Source organism: Cololabis saira, chromosome 2 (genome assembly GCF_033807715.1).
Source record: "Cololabis saira isolate AMF1-May2022 chromosome 2, fColSai1.1, whole genome shotgun sequence".
Lineage (NCBI taxonomy): Eukaryota > Metazoa > Chordata > Actinopteri > Beloniformes > Belonidae > Cololabis > Cololabis saira.
This window is the reverse complement of record NC_084588.1, coordinates 40,698,837-40,718,089: the sequence shown is the minus strand read 5'-3', so window position 1 is coordinate 40,718,089 and position 19,253 is coordinate 40,698,837. Positions and strand designations below refer to the sequence as shown.

Genomic DNA, 19,253 nt, shown 5'->3' with positions numbered 1-19,253 from the left:
CAAGAACCAACTGAAAGGAATTAATAAAGTGAATAAAAAGGGAGGAATCTTTAAATAACTTTAAATTAAAGATTCAACTTAAAACACAGTAGAGATTAATCTGAGAAGATTAATAACTCACATGGGGTAATCAGCAACAGTTCAATTAATAGAATTAAAGAAATTAAGTCAACCATTACCTTCAGTTAAGTATGGTTGCAAAAGGGGATTAATCAGAGATTAATAAAATAGTGATCCATCAATAAAAGTTCAGGTTAATAAAATCAGGAACTTACAGCGCGCCAACCATTAGTTTCCATGGAACCTGGTTGCAAAAGGAAATTACTCAAACAGATTCACAAAAATTGAGTGGTAGAAAAAGTTCAGGTTAATAAAATTAACAGAACTTAAAGCAAACCCAACCATTACCTTCAGTGAAGCAGTAGCATTAGCTTCAGTGAAGTAAGGTTGCAGAGGAAATCAATCACAAGATTAATAATCGTGTGATGAAAAATAAAAGTTCAAATTAATTAAATTAAAGAACTTAACAAAGCAACCAACCCTTAGTGAGGCGAGGTTGCCATTAACAGGTTTTAAAATACCCGTAGGAATCCGATAATGAGAGGGGAATAAAAATAGAAATATTTTCTTTCCCGATCAAAATTAATGTTCTGTTATTTCATACAAACTGGTCACAAATATCGTTTCGAGAGAGCCTCACACGGGGCACCATTTATGTTGTGCAACTCATAGGTAGCTTGGCTGTCCAGTTATCAAGGCTAATGATAATTCTATTAAAGAATTATTAATAATTAATAAAGTTGACTATTTATCAAATTGTATTATCAAAAATGATAATTCTCGTAGGGGCACCACCGCCGGGGCCTTACTTCCGGTGGGATTCGATAACGAACAGCAGAAAATCAGTCTCATTATGATTTGAATTATCCTGCAGAACAGCAAATCTTACAGAATAACAGTGAAGGCGTGATATCCGAACACTAGGCTCTGCTTAAACAAATCAATTTGTGACCAAATCTTGCATGAAATAACACAACCACTCATAAAGAAATCAATCAGAATTTATTTACATACGGGTGTCAAAAGATGATAAACGCAACACCCAAATAAACCTGATGGCAGAAATGGCTTAAGTATCCATAAAACAATTAATTAACTAGAAAAACAACAATCAATAAAATGAAACATAAACGTTAAATGCATGGAATGAAAAAAAAGAAGAAATCAAGCAATAATAACGAAGATACAGAACATCTACAGTTCAACAGGGCTCCTGTGGTCTTTTAAAGATGGACGCGCCCTCTGGGCCACGTGCAATTAGAACGGATGGTGATCCCGGTGTTAAACCGTGATCAACTGCAGAAAACAGCGCTTTAAAACATGAATGACTAGCAGAAAGTAGTGACTAAAAATTAATGAAAACAGTCCTTATAATGATGGTGGTGTAATCTCAGCTCTGAACACAGATTTAGCTCTGTAACACTCCCAGTTAAACTCATACACCCAGGTCTCAAAACCTCACGCCTCCTCGGGTCTCCGGGTGCCGATCAGGGGTTCCTGCCGGGTCTTTGGTCGGAGTCCGATCCCAGAGAGTCCTCCCGCCTCTCCCGCTCCTCCTCCTGACTCTGGAATCACGAGAGGACGGGGGTACAGCTGAAGCAGCCGGCGCTCCAGCTCCGGTCCGGAGGCTATCACGTCGTCTCAGGGGCGCGCGGGGCCAGTCTACTTCTTCTGAGTGCTGGTGCCCGTCGGCCTGAGCGCGTGGCCCCGGGACGGGCAGCGGGATGCGTCTCGGTTCTGCGCGGGGCAGGCTGTCCACAGGTCCTTTCAGGTGAAGTTTAAGAGCAGAGAGAGAGAAGTTAGGAAAGAGGAACGGGTCTCACCCTGGGCCGGGGCCGAGCTTCGGAGCGGCTTCCCCCCCCTTTCCAGCTCCCAGGGACCGGGGACACGTGAAGCAGGACTCTGGATGAAAAGTTGAGACCGAGAGCTGATGGGGGCGGCTCCGTGCACCGCGGCTTCAACGGGCTGCAGGTCCAACGGAGCGGCTTGATGGGGCCTTACACCTCCCCCCAGCCGGGGGGAGAAAGGGAGATGGGATCTTGGCCCAGAGCCAAACGATCCAGCTCGGATGAGAGGGTGATCGGAAGAGAACGAGGAGGAGCAGCGGCAGGGGTTTTGATCCTACGCGCGCTGCGGTGACGTCATCGGTGCCTCATTGCGATTGGATGTGCGCGCTTTCAGGCGCCGCCCCATCCCGCAAGGCATGCTGGGATTGTGGTTCATGGCACGGTCGCCATTTTATGAGGCACATTAAAGCCAGTTCCAGGCTGGGGGGGTTGCTGGTAGGTTTTGTGTCTGTCCAAAGAGGCCTGGTTTTAGGGCTCCGCTGCTTCCCGACCCCTGCTTAGGTGTCATAAAACCCCAAGGAAGTCTGTTTTCCCTGGCAGAAACCCTACTGGGTCCTTGTTTTGATCTCCGGCCATGCCGTGGGGGTCGTAAACGGACTATCTCGACCCAGGCCGAGATAACCAGGAGTTAGCAGCAGGGGGTCGCAGGACTTCAGGCAGAAGGGGCAAAGTCTGGTTTTACAGGTCCTCATAATCACAAAAATATACATTTATAAAAGTCCACATGATCACTGGGTGACGCACAACACTCCTTTTCAAGCCTGCAGCCAAGTGTAAGTTAATTGCATTTCTCTTTATATTTAATATACGTACTATGTCATTGTGAACTGAGGTTGATTTAACTTCAAATTGATAGCTACTTTAATCAAATATACGTGAAAAACATCACCATAACATCAAGCCAACGCTAACTGGTAGATGTGTATGTGAGACAAATTACCTCCGTGAATCAACACAATACGGTAATGGTACCGTAAAAGAAAGAACTAACTGGTAAAACTACTCTGAACAGACACCGAAAAAAAAAAACAAAAAAAAAAAACTTACTTTTGGCTGTTGGAGACATTTTTTCCATCTCTTGACTTAGATTGAGTCTCCTCTAGGGGCTCCAAGCCACTCTTGGTCTGAATTCAGCCTAAAAGCCTGATTTAAGGTTCTGCGTTAAACCAACGCAGGGCCTACGCCGTTACCATGACGCTGTCACAGTGAATCAAAGAGATAAGGACAACTATTGTGCAAAAAACCAAAACAACCCCCCAAAAAGATTATCACACACACACACGAAGAAAAGAGAGTTGAAAGTTCACGACTGCTTCACGAAGCGGAACCGGAAATGCGTTGCTACCAAGCAAACCAATCATAGCCCTCTCGGTCTGCGTTGGGTCTGCGTCGCCTCGACGCGTAGTTACATTTTTTGGGAGGTGCACGTCAGGCTACAGCTTAGGCTACGGAGAGGCTCCCGCGTAGCCGCGTACCCTACGGCGCAGGCTCTGCGTTGATTTAACGCAGAACCATAATTCAGCCTTTATGCGCATGTGGCGATGCTAGCTGCTACCCGAGAGTGTTCAGGTGCCCAGTGGCAGGTTATTTACTGGGAATTGTGGGAATTATTCAAAGCACGCAACATGTAGATGATTGCTCTAAATATGTATTTGTTATTAATCTATATTATTTAGCTTTAGTGAGAAAGTAGAAAATATGAAAGTATTTAAATGGTATTACGAAAGTAACTGTATTTTAAATACCCCAATTTAACACAGTATCTGTACTGGAATACAGTTAAATTAAAACTTGTATTCTAAATACGTAACAGCGGGATATATATGCTGTTACTAAAGTTGCTTTCGTCAATGAAAATTATGACTAAATATCGTCAACGCACCTCTATCACCTGAGAAAAACGAGATGAGACGCAACGAAAATAATGGTCATGTGACAATAACGATAATTAAATATATAATGCAATATCGTAGAGGAATAAAAACGAGACTAAAATGTGTTTTCATTTTTGTTGACCAAAACGAGACGAAAGGCTCTAACGAAGTTTCTCCTTAATATCCATGTTTTAAGTAGTTTCTTCTGGTTTAGTCGCTGCTGCTGGTGACGTCACGTCCTCAATCCCAATGGCGGCCACAAAATCACAGGAAAAAATAAATATGTTGTAAACTCAAATTAGAGTCTTCTGTATCTGGAATAGATGTATTCTTGAACCTATAAGGTAACAATAATATAATAATAAGATAACCTTGTTTGAATTGTAAAATGGGTTTGGCTAAATACAATCTTTGACTAAAACTAGACTAAAATGGTCCTGGACAATTCTGACTAAAATAAGACTAAAATGCTCAGACTTTTAGTCGACTGAAACCTGACACGACTAAACGGAGTATGAACGTGACTAAAACTAATAAAAACTAAAATAATAGCTTGACCCAAAGACTAGACTCAAACTAAAATTGAAACAGGCAGACAGAAACAACACTATCCGTTACTCCACAACGCTGTTCCAAAGATGCATGCACCATGATCTGGAGTTGGTTTAGATAGAAAAAAAGCATCAAATTTCATCTCAACCACAGATTTTAGTATAAAAATAAAACCTTGGGATACGTTCAGCTTGATGGCACATGTGCTCCACGGTCTTGAGTACACAGATCTTGTCAGCGTCTGCAGCCGTGCCCTTAGCTTCCCTTCTCTGCTCTAAGTGGGGAAACCAGGCCAGCTGACTGAGACAATGTAGAGCGCGCCGGTGGCACCGCTGGCCTTTCTAAACAGTCTGCCTGCACCCCTCCCACCCCCCCAACCTGCTGCCACCCATCTCCCCGCCTCCCTCTCTGCTGCTTGAATGCCTGCTAATTTGACCCTTTGAATTAGAGACCCACTGAAATAATCCCTTCCACCCTCATCTACTCTCCTCCTTCCTCCCTCCTCCACAACAAGCCCTCGCTCCCACCCCTCCGACCAATCCAAACATGACTCAAAGCTTGAGGGACGCTCCGGCCAACTGGGGGGCGGATGCATCAGCTTTCGTCGAGATGCACATCCGTACTTAAACTGCCAGATATTTCTAAAAGCAAATTAAAAAAGCATAGGAGGAGCAGCGCTCCGTCCATATGACGGACTCGCTCAGGAGATGAAGGAGAGAGCAGGAGAAAGTGTTTAAAAAAATGTTGAAAAGGGAAAGATGGTTTCTAACTAATGATGTACATAATGAGATATTAGTAAGTAAGTAAAGTTTATTTATATAGCGCTTTTTACAGACATTTGACACAAAGTGCTTTACAGAATAAAAACAGTTTAGAGCAATAAAATACATAGTATACATGATAGAAAAAGAAAAAACATAAAATAACTTCAAACAATGCGGTTTACATAAAAGCCTGTTTAAAAAGGTAGGTTTTTAGTTGGCTTTTAAAAGAGCTCACAGACTCAATAGATCTAAAAGTTGCAGGCAGAGTTTAGATTAGAGATTAGCAGAGATTAAAGTTTCGTTTCAATTCAATTCAATTTTATTTATATAGCGTTTATTACAACAGAAGTTATCTCTAGGATCTTTCCAGAGACCCAGAACATGACCCCGGAGCAATTATTACATAAACATAACATAAAAAATGGCAGGTAAAAACTCCCCTTGTGGGAGAAAAACCTTAAGCCAAACAGTGGCAAGAAAAACTCCCCTTTAAGAGGGAAGAAACCTGGACCAGGACCTGGATCATAAGGGGGGGGGGGGGGGTATAGTCAACATTCAGTGGTGCATTATTGAGCAAAAGAAAAGCATTAAAGTACCAGTATTATTACTAGCACTATTACTAGTCCAGAACCGATGACCTAAAATGCTCTGGAGTAGATGTCAATGCTCAAAACTGTGTGGATCGATCAGGGACCTGCTCATAATGGGGCTTGTATGTGTAGCGGCGGACGAGAGCCGCTCGGCCCGCCGCGCCATGATCCGTCTGCGTGGCCTGCAGTGGTCATCTGTACGGTGAAGGATTCCCAGGGACAAGTACATTCACCCAGATCATAGCTGCTGATTAAAATAGAAGTGCTGTGTTGTTGCGCCAGGGACACACGGATAGCCACAGTGGCTCACCCCGACACGCAGACAGCACTGACAGCCACCAACATACTCTCCCCTGCGTGAGTGTGTGTGAGTGTGTGTGAGTGTGTGAGTGTGTGCTGGCTCATGCAGAATTTTTAATAACCTCTTTTGATTAGACTCCCCCTCCAGCAGCGTATTTAGGGCTGGATTTGGAGCAGGTTTAAAGGCCAGTGCCCCCCCGGGGGGCACTCCATTGCACTTCTCTGTATTCATATACGATGTCCTTGACACCTCGCTATCCTGTTCCCATTTTGCACTATTTTTGCTGCAGCAGCAACAGATGAGTAACAAAATGGGTGGTTTGGGTGGGGGGTGGGTGGGGTGGGTTCCTTAAACCAGCTGTTAACCTGTGCCCCCCCCCCACCCCACCCCCTTTCCCACCCCCCACCCCCCTCCCCACTCTGCTACTCCACAGAGTCGCTCCAGGCAAGAGGACCCAGAGCAGGCTCGACTGAAACAGAAAGCTAAGGAGGTAAGCTGCTGCGGAGATCATTACCCTTGACATTTCCCCGACTCCAGCACATTAAATTTTCATGCCTCACTACATATGTAATGCCATTTAAAGTCGGACTCAAAAAAGTTTGAGGAATTATTCGCGCCAATTGATGCCAATGTGTGGAAAATGATTCTCTGGCACCGAAGACACCCTGCGCCTCCTCCACCCATCTGCTTCCTCTTCTCCCTTATCCCGCATCAGTAGGAATATTGACTAACTACTTTTTTTGAGTACTGCTTTTATTTTTGTTGTTTTTGTTTTTGTTAATAGAAAGATGTCAACCCGTTTTCTTTTTTTTTTTTTTTTTTTATTGCTTCTCTCATCTCTTGTCACACATCTGTAACTCGTCTTTGATGGTCATTTTTATTAACTTTATGTATTAATTTGTAGCCACATAAGAATTAAGAGTATTAAAATCTTATCCTTCACAATGAAACAATACAGTTCCTGTATACTTAGTTCAGAAAAGTTGTATGAGGGCTTCAAGTGTACCCAGTTTACGCCCGTTATTTATTTATTTATTTATTTATTTATTTATTTATATATCTTATTCAAAGAAAGGTACCTATTTCTTTTCCCAGCAGGCCACAAGACTCACACACGCCTTGTAAACTGGGAGGTGTTTCAACTGATGTAGCGCCGTCCTCTTTAGTAAGACGAAGCTTTAACCGCTTTATTTCCGCGGCGGCTCTTGTATGAGAAGAATTCCCAGAAGACCCCAGGAAGCAGCAGACCACACATCTTTTAGTGGATGGTTAACGTTGTTTACGCAAACAAAATTCCTCTTCTCGCAGCAGAAGTTTGCGTTTTTCAAGAGTGTGTTTACGCCAGAATAACTTCACTGAGTGCTTTCAGTCCTTTGGCTCGCTGAGGAGGATCAAGAGGCGTGTGCGGAGCTCCGGTGGAGGAGACCGCGTAGGCAGCGGGATGAAACAGGCGCCACTCACCTGTTGTTGTTGTGGATGGTGATGCAGAACTTAGGAGCCAGATGTGGTTTCTTCAAAGTTGCTTACTCTTTAAATAAAAAAGTGTGTTTTGTTTTTCCTCATCCAGGGAAAGTTTATCATTTTGCACTTTTCTAACTAACAGTTGAATTTGTTCTCACCAAGTTCTACGTTTCATCATTTTATATCCCCCCCCTTGTGCTGTTGTTCGGTCAGATTATTGAACTTGCAGGAAGTTCTTCGGCAGTCTGGTGCTGAACTTGTGACCTCTGAGTGACAAGTTGGCTCCTCCGGTCTTTTCCCTGCTTCTGTCCGGACCATTTCTTTTTTTTCCAGCAACCGTGAGCTCTGCAGCAGTGTAGTACGTTCACACTCGATCTCAGCCTACCCATAAGCTCCACATATGCAAATGAAGCAGCGTAATAGGCAGCGCGATAGGTTCGCCCCCCGGGGGCCATGTGATCAAAGTGGATCTCCTCCCTGCTAAGTGGCAGTCAGCTCGTCATCTGGATGCGGCCAGATTAGTGCCTCGTGAGGGAGACGCACACTTTTCATTTTAATCTGGAATTTTAAGAAGCTGGTTTGGAAATGGTTACTTTATGTAATGCTTTTCTTTCTCCCCCCCCTCATTTTCCTAACAAACACACGCAAATACCGGCGTGCAGCCGTCCTCCTCCACCCTCCCTCACCTCTTTCTGTTTTGCTTAATGGCCATCGTTTCTCAGCCCCTGTGCCTCTCCAGTTTTCATCACCTGACTGGCTCAAGGGGACAGAGCTGGCTGTTTGTGTCACTGCAGAGTCTGTCGGCAGCTCACACATCTGCGCAAATTTCATCAGGATAATGAGCACGAGCTACTCTTCCAGGCGACAGGCTGTAGGGCCAGTTCTCGCTCCGCCTGGTCACATGCGTGCACCAAGCAATGGCTGCCCGCTGCCAAGCAGTCATCAATTCGGAGAGGTGGAATTAGAAATGCGCTACACACTTGATCCAAGTGTCGGCGTGAAAATTGAGCTGGCGCACGATTTGTTTTCATAAAGGAGACAGATACGTAGCGCTGCGCTGCAGTCGCAGCCGTGGGTCTGGTCTGACGGCCGAAGGTACGAACGGTCAAGCACAAGCTGAATTTCAGAGTCAGATCCAGTCAGTTTCAGTTCTCGTACCCTCCAGTCACAAGAGGTTTCAAATCCACACAACGTGCAACACTTACATCATTTGATCCTGCATTTGAGTGATTATGAAAAAAAAAGAAAAACTGCGCTGGAAAAAACTGAGAAACTCCAGGAAAGTTGGGGATTCCTCTTACAGCACATATTGATCATAACCAGATTTCAGTGAGAGGGAGAGTCAAAGGGGTTTTTATCTGGGAAACATAAACACCCTGCGCTATAGATCGACCTCAGTACATGAAAGTGCATAGTAAGAGCTTGAATGGCTTGTAACTTGAAAGTATAGCTCATAGGTTTCCTTATACTAGGATGAAAAAACTAAAATCATTAGCTCTTTCCGTCACTGTCCATAAGAATAACGGACAGCAAACATACTTAATAAAAGCTGATATTCAGTAATAGATACTAAGAATCATTTCATTTGTGTAACTCAGAGTTAACAAGACTACTTTTCTACATCTACTTTGACATCAGCCACTTTATTAGGTTCACCTGGTTTACCTGTATGAGTCTCACTTCAGGTTTTAGCTAAGATGTTCTTCAACAATTACCGAAGCAAAGAAGTGCTGAGTATTTTGAATTGGACCCATATCGTGCACGGAGGCCGCTGCTCTGTGCACTGACTGCGCTGATACCTCAATGATCAGCTGCGTGACAGTAACCGACTTCCCAGCACGAACCTGGCCCTTTCACCTCACACCTCACCTGTGCTGTCGAGCGCATCCTTCAGCCTCGGCTCCGGGCTGCGTTCGGCTCGCAGCTTCAAAACCTGTTTCACGAGGCCACCGTTAGGCCAAAGCTTTTATTAGTATGTAATAGGCACATTCATATGACTTTTAACAACACATTAATGCTCCCCATTGCACAAACTCGTCCTATTTTAGACAATCCACTCTGACATTGGTCAGAATATTTCATATAGCATAGACCTTTGTTTTTTAACTTTCAAAGTCTTTTTTTTTTTTTTTTTTTTTTTTAATCATGCTGCAGAACACAAACACAAGAATAGAAAAGTCATCAGGAAAATATATTCAATAGCTTATAGCAGGGTTTGTAATAAATATTGTAGGCTCCGGGAGACTCCGGTCGGGGCTTTAGGGTTGCAGTTTAGCATATTGATGAAGCCATGCCTCCAATTGTGTTTATTTATTCTCATCAGCGAGCTAAAACACAGAGCTGTCACCAGCAGTGAAGGCTGGTCACACAGAGGCTGCAGAGGTTCTGCGTGAGAGACGGGCACAGCGCTCTGTTTCCTCCGTTCACTACCATTTGGCCAAAAGGTCAGATGGGCTATTTCAGAAATGCCCCCAGTGAAAATCAATGGGCAAATCGTGGAGCTCAGTTCCCGTTTGTTGTTGTTGTTGGTGGGTCTCTGTGTTCTGTCTGCTCCATGGTTGAGGCGGGGAGGGGACGGGGGGGGGGCACTGAGAGATAGAGAGGGAGTTAGGGCCAGTAGAGATACATCACAATGTCAGACACACAGACACACTGCAGCCACAGATTCATCATTGCAACTGCGTCTGCAGGCGCAACTGGACACAGGAAAAGAGTGAACAGGAGAGGAGGAGTGGGGAAGAGACAGGGGAAGAGCGACGCAGGAAGAGGGGAAAGACAAATTGGCTACTACAGCTGGCCAAAATCTGGCCAAAAGCTCCTGCTGGAGTCCGCTCGGCTCCAAAAGCAAACAATCCCGTTCTAAGAGCGCCGATATATTTTAAGGGTTCGTGTGAGCCAGCTCTCGTAGCGCGTTGTTCAAGCAGCGTGTCGTGAATACAGCAACCAAAATACAAAGTGATTTTGGGATGCAAATGATCTCTTGTGCAGCAACAGGTGATTGAAACAAGAAATTGCACACAGGAGCTGACCGGGATTTCTAATAGTGTCTCCTTTAGATTGTGATTATGTCATTTACCTTTGGTGCAACAGGTGTTAAGAAGTTTAGTTACTTTTCTTTTAAAATCAAATCAGTATCATTTAAGTGTTTCATGCATATGTCAAGATAGATAGATGGATAGATGGATAGATGGATGGAGGAATGTGGAGTGGACCATCTGTCCCGTAGAGATGATAAGTCGTACAACCTCATCGCGTGAGGCGAGAGAGGTTTTCAGTCGCTATAACAAAGGAGCTGTCTGGGGGTTTGGGTGGAGGAGCGTCGGCATCTGTCCAGCGTGCGTTAGAGAGGAGGGTCAGGGTCAGTAGTGAGTGAGAGAGAAATGGTAAGAGAGATAAGGAAGAGCATCAGCGGCGAGATCCGGGGAAGTTCCCGGAGCCTGTTGTCGGGAGCTGAACCCCTGAGCCATCATGTTACTCTCTGGGAATAACCCTGATTTAATACTGAGCTGTTCCACTGAGCAGGGAGGACAGGAAAATAGTACTAAACATTTAAGGAGGATTGAGATAACTTTGAAAGGATAATCCTCAAGAGTCTGCAGTCATGCACGTAGGAAGAGCGGCGGCACAGAAAGTGACTAAAGCCAAGCTTTGGAAGAGATCTCTTTTCCACGTTTGACTCTGACAGCATCTAACTCCAACGTGCCGCAACTTTGCAGCAAATTTGCCATTTCTGACCGTTGCAAACAGAGCAGTGAGGCGAAATTAGTGTGCAACTGTTGAACCGCTAACACACAGGCTGCATCAAGACGCAGGGACGCTGCCAGGAAGCGGCCAAGGCTTTAGCCAGGCACCGCTGGATGAAGCTAAAAAACACTCGACGCAGTCGTTGTCCCCATGCTTTTCCAAAAACCGGCAGACTTTTAGATGATGGGGAAGGAACCATGAGGGAGTATATTGTCCTCTCTTCTCCTCCTCTTGTTCCTCCGTTCCTCCACACTAACATGCCCCTTGCAACAGCACTCCTCGTCTAGCTGAGAGTGATTTCAGAGGACTCGTGTGAAACTGAGAGCTCTCCAAAGGGAATCTCAAATGTTTTTGTATAAGTAATCTTCCTCAAATATTTTGTTCTTCTTCAGGCATCAAGAGTTTTTTTTTTTTTTTTTTTGGCGTTTGGCACAACAGCCTCTCTGGAAATGTTTTGAACCTCTACCAAATTAACTCTGCCCTCGCTCAATTTTGAACCTTACGTGGCTCCGAATACGAGCCACGTATTGTCTTTCCTTCTTTAATGTGCAAAAATGAATGAAGGAATCCGTAAATCCAATTAGACTCATATTCACGTGACTAATGCATTTCCTTCTTCCAAGGGAGCGCGTTTTGTCTCATTTCCTGCACGGTAGAGAATGCTGGATATCATTTAGGCCCATGCCATTTGTTAAGCCAACATGCACTGGGCTTTAGTTTGCATGTGCTGTATGTAAATATATATATATATATATATATATATATATATATATATATATATATATATATATATATATATATATACCTTGATTGGCTTGGCATCCTCCTGAACTGACCAGGTTACGGAGAGGCTGGAATCCACTCACGCCGTAAAACCCCTAAGCCGGAGCTTTATAGTCTCCCAAAGAGGAGAGAGCCGCGAGTTGGAGGACAATGTAACGACCCTGTAGTTTTCATTAGGGAGGTTGTATCTGTGAGTCCATGGGCTCTAATCCTCTGGCCCACCACAAACTGCTCTGCTCTGAGAGGCGCTCTCCCCCGGCAGGCAGGCCGCAGGGCAAAAGCCTGCTACCCTCCTCCCTGCTCTCTCCCTCTCTGTGCTGACTTTCAAAGAGAATTCCTGCTGTTCTGTGTGTCCCAGTTCATCGCTGTTATGTTCTTGTCTTCTGGCCTCTCAGATACACAATACATAAATATCACTGGCGTTGCAGCAATTCAGATGATAGATGAACATGTTCCACTCAAGAATAACCATCATTTATGTATTAGTTTTTTTTATATTTTAGATACGTTTACCTGGTGCCTTTATTATCTGCTACAATTTTAATGATATTTTCCAACCTCACAAAAAAAGAGTTGATAGCATTGATTTAATTATGGCATAAGAAAGGTTTGTTTTGCAGGTCCTCAAGATATGCAGGGTACTATATAGTACACTGTAATCCTATTTTTATTTGTTGCTTTGTTGTCTAAACTTCAGTTTCTTTTTTGACCTGGAGACATATTAGAAGAAAAAAATAGAATGGGGCTGTAAAAGTACCTTTGGTGTTCCTGTGTGTTTTCGAATATTACAAAGTGCTGTAATGAGAATGAAAACAACAAAAAAAAAGGGAGATTTTTTTTTCTCTCTTTTCGCCTCTGAGGGAGATAGCGACTCGTCTACTTGCTGTACAAGCCTGTAGGTTCACTTTTTCTCTTTGTGCGCTGGAGCACTCCTTGGGACTGGAGCGACGGGGGAATTGGGCGTGCTGAGCTACGCTGGTGGCGAGGTGCCAGCCTCCCGTTCCTGGGATAGAAGTGAGAGGGAGGCAGGACATGTTTCAATTAAGCAACAAACACCGCATACAGAGGGAAGAAGAGCAAGAAACAAAAAAGAAAAACTCACCCGCGTCAGCTAACTTCTTCCCTCTGACATCTCTCAAAAACACACTCACCTGAACCAAAGAGCACCACCTTTTCTGTGTGTGTGCATTTCAGTGCTGAGGTGGGATTTTTCTTTTTATTGAGGGGGGGGGGGGGGGGTCTTATGGGAAGGACAGTAGCAGGGGCCTTTGTGAGGTGATGCTAAGTGTGCCAGCTTGGCCTGCAAGTTTCCATTAGATTGTCATGTTGGCTAATTAGAGAGCGGCAGCATGATTCACCTTGTTAATTAGGAGGACTTGCACACCATGTGCCTGGGGGCGGTGTGGAGAAGAGGAGCCCAGCCTCAGAGCTTGCTAGTCGCCTGCTGCCTGTGAAGATTCCCCTTCTCATCTACCTTCCTTTCACTCCTTTTTTTGATTTGGAAATGAATAAATCATTGAGATCGTCCTCTCTCGGAGTGTGAATATCTGAGTTCTCATCTTTTCCTAGATGCAAATTAGGTGTGATCAATAGAAGGTGACGAGCGGCGAATCTAAATGTTAAAAAAAAGAGAAAAAAAAAAGTGCGAGACAGGGCGAGAAGACTGCTAGATGAAGCATGGCAGCATAGAATGAGACAAAGTGAGAACATTTAAAGTAGGAAATTTTCCCTTAGATAAGCAGTATTTTTAATGATCACCATTTTCCCCCTGCCGCTCCGGTGTAACACCATCAGGATCTGCTCCTCGCTGGGTTTTAGCTCCTTTGTTAAACACTTCTCCTCGGCAAAGTGTGCAATACAAATGTTATTATTTATAGGAATCATGCTTATTACAGGCAGCAACTCTGTCACACGCATTTATTTTATTCACATGTTTCCAATAGTGCCAATTGATATAGTTTAATTCCTGCAAATAAGTTGGAGATGAAGAAAAACTGCAGGGGGAGTGTAGTGACACTCGTATAATGACCTCAGCTGCAGGCGCAACTCAAGGCTCTAAATAATTGGTCCTGGACTCGGCTTCAGAGGAAAGGGAACAGGTTGTGCCGAGATTCTTGGCGGAGTATCGCCAGTCTCAAATGTTGTAAAATGTGTTATTCAGAGGGATCCGTGTCGGTGCTTAGGTGCAAACAAATAGTTTTAAGTGCTGTATGTGATGAGCTTTAACATTTACTTGGAAACAAAACACGTGGGGTTCGATCTTGGCAGTGATTCCCCGGTGCAAAGTGCTTTTGACGGTGAATTAATTACATCACTGCGAACATACACTGCACAGACAAAACAAGGAACGCCATCACCCGTGGATATGGAGCCGTTCACATCCCCGTCCAGTTTTAACACACAGTTCTTGCCCCCGTTAGCGGGTCGGGGCTCAGCTCGTCTCTCTGCACCGTATGAGTGCAGATGGAGGAGTGAAACCTGATTGGTTACTGCAAATGGCCCTCTTTCCCCGCAGCAAACTAACTGCCAGGCACTTCACATGAGGAAATGCCTCAAGATGCAGCTCACAGATGTTCACGTAATGCGGGCCATGTGGGGTGCCAGGTGGAGGAGATGCATGGACCACGGACAAACATAAAACACACAGGCGCAAACGTCGACGCTCTCGCGTTTCGGTGGGGAGGTGGGACGCTGACACAAAGGAGCACGCTGCGTTACTGATACTCAGATTCATAGCTGATTAAGCAATTATTGTCCTTTCATCAAAGTCCAGTGGGCTCAGTCATAACTTTGATTCCATTAAAGTAAAAGATTGCATTTTTATGTGTGTATCCAACCAGATTGTGTCAGCATAATCAATAATGAGCAGTGCGTAAAATCAGTGTGCAGATTTTGTGTGTTTCATATCAAGTTTCAGAGTTAATACTATTATCCTAAATAACTGCAAAAACAACAACATCAACTCAATTAAGCGCTTTCTTTTTGTATACTAACTATCATACAACTTGTGCAACTTATAGTGCTCTACAGGATTAAAACAGGAAACAAGAACAGGCCTAAGGTTGTGTTAATAGGTGCGTAACCCTGGCTTTAAGGCTCACAGTGGCTGGGCTTATATTCTGATGTTCTGCAGGTAGCATGTTTACTATGGTGTGTAATCAAATAAAACATTTTAAGATTAGCCTGAGATAGCCAGCCCCACTGACAGGATTGTTTTTCTTTTTAATGACACTCCATCTTTATGGCTGAACTATTAATCTCCTCTTTACAATAGACTTCTGGAAAAGGAGTCTTGTGCTCAGTAGCACAATTTTTTGCACAGATTTTCATGGAAAAAGTAGTCATGCAACCGAAGAAGATAAATTACTCTTTATATATTTGTATAAAGACAGAAGATACGTTACTCTGGTTAGTATCAAACTGGCACTTTTGTGGTCAGATGTCAACTGTTCACTGTTCACTGTTGCACGGGCACAAATATCACTCAGTGCGGTTAAATGCACATCTAAATGAAGCTATTGGCAACAATCTAGCTAAGGATTAAACTGGAGGTTCAGAGAAATCCAAGTATACATGCACGAGAAGACAATCGATATCGATCAGTATACATGCCGGAATAACTTAGGACGCATTATCTGGCACTTAAAGCTTGATCTCAAGAGTTTCAGTTCGGCCCCGGGTAAGGTGTAAACATGGCTTTTAAAACTCCAATATCGGTCGGATTAAAGGCAACAATCCGACTTTCTGTTAGTGCATGTAACGAGTGACTTTCATGTGGATGCTCTACTCTATGTTTGGACAAAACCCTGGAGATATCAAATCCTAACATTTAGTGAGAACCCGACATGTAGTTTATGAGTTTATGAGTTTGATAGAATATGGGGTTTATCTTACAAGCTTTCTTTTGTACATAAATGGCACCAAATACAATTTATTTATTATTATTATTATTATTACTTTATTATTTTATTGTATTATTATTATCATTTAATAATAATAATAATAATAATAATAATTATTATTATTATTATTATTATTATTATTATTATTATTATTATTATTATTATTATTATTATTATTATTATTATTATTATTATCAGTGTTGTTAATAATAATAATATAATTATTATTTTTATTATATGAATAGATAAAACTGCTTCAGTTATCTTTCTTGGGTGAATCTTGGAATAAAATGTACCGGCCAAAGAAAAATGACACCATTGGGGATAGAACTGATTCCCAATAAACTTTACTTTAAGTAGGCCAATTTATCTGCCAAAAGATCCTCATTATTGCAGAATTATATCACACAGGAACTGCATTAATGTTGGCAACAGTCAGGCAAGCACCTTCGGAGCACTGGCTGCACATTTTAGTACGTTGCATATGTTTTCCCGTTGGAAGGGCTTAAAACCCTTTTTTCACGTTTTGATGCAGACTACTAACATCACTTAAAGGGGGCTTTCTCTGCTTTAGAGCGTATATTTGGCTTTCTGCTGGAACAAACAAATCAAAAGCTCCCAACACATATGCCAACCCTCCCATGTTCTTTGGCGTAATCTCAGTCTACAAATATGTAATTTACTGAGCAATTTTTCAGAGGACTTTGCTATCACAACCCCAGATCAGAGCACACGTGCCCAGTTTCTCCATCTCTGTCGCCACATAACGTCTCATCTTGCCCTACCTTGGAATCGGATAGCACAAAGCTGTAACGCTGCCAAGCCCTGTGAAAGAGAGGGATGAAGTGGAGTGGAGGGGTTCAGTCTGCCCTCGAAAAATAACATCGTTGACAAAGGAGCTTTTGTATCGTATCCCTGTGATATTTTTCCAAAACATATCACAGAGTTACGATACAAAAGCTACGGAAAATCTGCCAACTTTATAGAAAAGACATGAATGCATAATATGTCTCTGTTAAATTGTTAGTTTTCCAGTTGTACTTCATTATGGACAGATGACACACTCTGGTACTGTAGATTCCCGGTTGTGTCCTGTCCTGTAGCTCGGCCCGAAGGCTGCAGCAGTGCCGCAAAATCTGGAGTCATTATAAGATATTTGACTCCCGCTGGAGCCGTCCACCCCTTATCTGAAATGTAAGTGGCCAAATAAAAGCAAACGTCCGTATAACTCCGAAGCATCCTGCTCGGTTGTGTAAGCCAAAGCTTTTCAGGCAGGGGGTACGAGACGGATCAGTTTAAACCTAACGTCTGGCTCGCATATTGTGGTCTTTGCAGGGCAGACAACTCTCCAGCTTCCTTTACAGCCGCATAGCTGCGTGTGACGTCAAGCTGAGCATGTTCTGCTTTACTAAGGACATCTGTCTGTAAGCGTCTGGAGGGCTGCAAGCAGCCCCTCGGGGCGGGAGGAGGAGGGCGGGGGGAGTGGGGTGGAGCGGAAAAGCCTTTGTTAAAAACAGAGAAGATGGAGAACTGCAGGTTGGCCACCACTCCTGCAGCTCAGGACTCTGCAAAGTTCTCCCGAGACGTTGGACATTTGTGCCTGCTTGCTTCTGTAAAGAGAGAAAAAAATGTTATTTTTCATTTGTGAAAGATAGTTTTTCCACATGTATTAAGGTTACACAGTTTGAAGTTTGACTTGTAAATAAATCATGTGAGACACAGGTGACGGAAAAACAATAATAAGACATTAAAGGTGCTCTCACATGACATGCATACAAGTAGATTTCAGTTCAGTCACTAATTAACTATGAATTAGTAAAACAAACAAACTCATTTGTTTTGAGATCTGCGCTTCATTTTGTCTTTGCAATCCAAGTGAAACAAATATCTCTCGTGATAACATTGCTAATGCTTCATTTTCAGTTGTTTTGCTTGTCTCAGCTTTGGTGTTTTTGGACCAGCTTTTCACACGATATATTTTAACCTGAATTACTGAGACCTCTTTACCACCTTAATCAAAAAAAGAACAAGTTTTATACAAACCGAAAAAATTATAAACAATAATACGACTAAATGCAAAATACTTAAACTTATACTTAAAAAAGAAAATGATAACAAGTATATCATTTTCTCCATGAAACAAACAACCTAATGAATATCCACAGCCTGAATATTTCAGTAATATTTAGCACATTTTAGTGCATTTCACTGAAAGCCAACAGACAGCTGGTTTAACTAAAACACATATTGCAGGCTACAATTACCAATGATTACAATCAATAAGCAATTACCCCAATCACCCCATCGGTTAGAACATCAAACATTTCCATCTAAAATATTATTACCTATTAGTGTCTTCACTCACTTCTGACATTTACCATAAGGTTGTCACTTAACGCTGCTGTTTGGACTCAGACTGAATCCCTTTTTTGTGACAAAGCTACAGGTCCATTCTCTGTTCTACATCTCTTGACCTTTGTTAATAATATGACTTTACAATTCCCACTTCCCTGCTTTGAAAGGGCAGAGAGGCGGACTGGAAGCACTGGTATTTAGATGACTTTAGAACGGCGGAGAGTTTTGCGATATCATTGATTGGAGCTGGCAAATCTATGCAACCAGCCAGCTGGTTATTCTGCTCGTACGGGACGACTGAGTGGTGACCTTTGCCTAGTTATTGTCAATGACTGAAGCGCAACCGCTTAACCTTGGTGACAGCGTAGTCGTGACTGTACAGAGAGGTTGCTGCATTTGCAGCATCACTAATTTTCAAGAAAATGTTACAGAGGAAGTTAGTAATTATATGAATAGACAAAACTGCTTCAATTATCTTTCTTGGGTGAATCTTGGAATAAAATGTACCGGCCAAAGAAAAATGACACCATTGGGGATAAAACTGATTCCCAATAAACTTTACTTTAAGTAGGCCAATTTATCTGCCAAAAGATCCTCATTATTGCAGAATTATATCACACAGGAACTGCATTAATGTTGGCAACAGTCAGGCGAGCATCTTCGGAGCACTGGCTGCACATTTTAGTACGTTGCATATGTTTTCCCGTTGGAAGGGCTTAAAACCCTTTTTTCACGTTTTGATGCAGACTACTAACATCACTTAAAGGGGGCTTTCTCTGCTTTAGAGCGTATATTTGGCTTTCTGCTGGAACAAACAAATCAAAAGCTCCCAACACATATGCCAACCCTCCCATGTTCTTTGGTGTGATCACTGTCTACAAATATGTAATTTACTGAGCAATTTTACAGAGGACTTTGCTATCACAACCCAGATCAGAGCACACGTGCCCAGTTTCTCCATCTCTGTCGCCACATAACGTCTCATCTTGCCCTACCTTGGAATCGGATAGCACAAAGCTG

The 19,253-nt window shown here is 43.1% G+C and overlaps 1 protein-coding gene across 2 annotated transcripts in view; it reads left to right on the top strand.

Annotated features, from left to right (window-relative positions):
* LOC133463827 (transcription initiation factor TFIID subunit 4-like) overlaps positions 1-19,253 on the top strand; it is a 124,841-nt gene that overhangs the window by 73,949 nt on the left and 31,639 nt on the right. For both annotated transcript variants that reach the window (XM_061745576.1, XM_061745569.1), the window contains one exon: positions 6,422-6,478. In XM_061745576.1, coding sequence (XP_061601560.1) covers positions 6,422-6,478 — 57 coding nt within the window. The remainder of the gene's footprint in view (positions 1-6,421; positions 6,479-19,253) is intronic.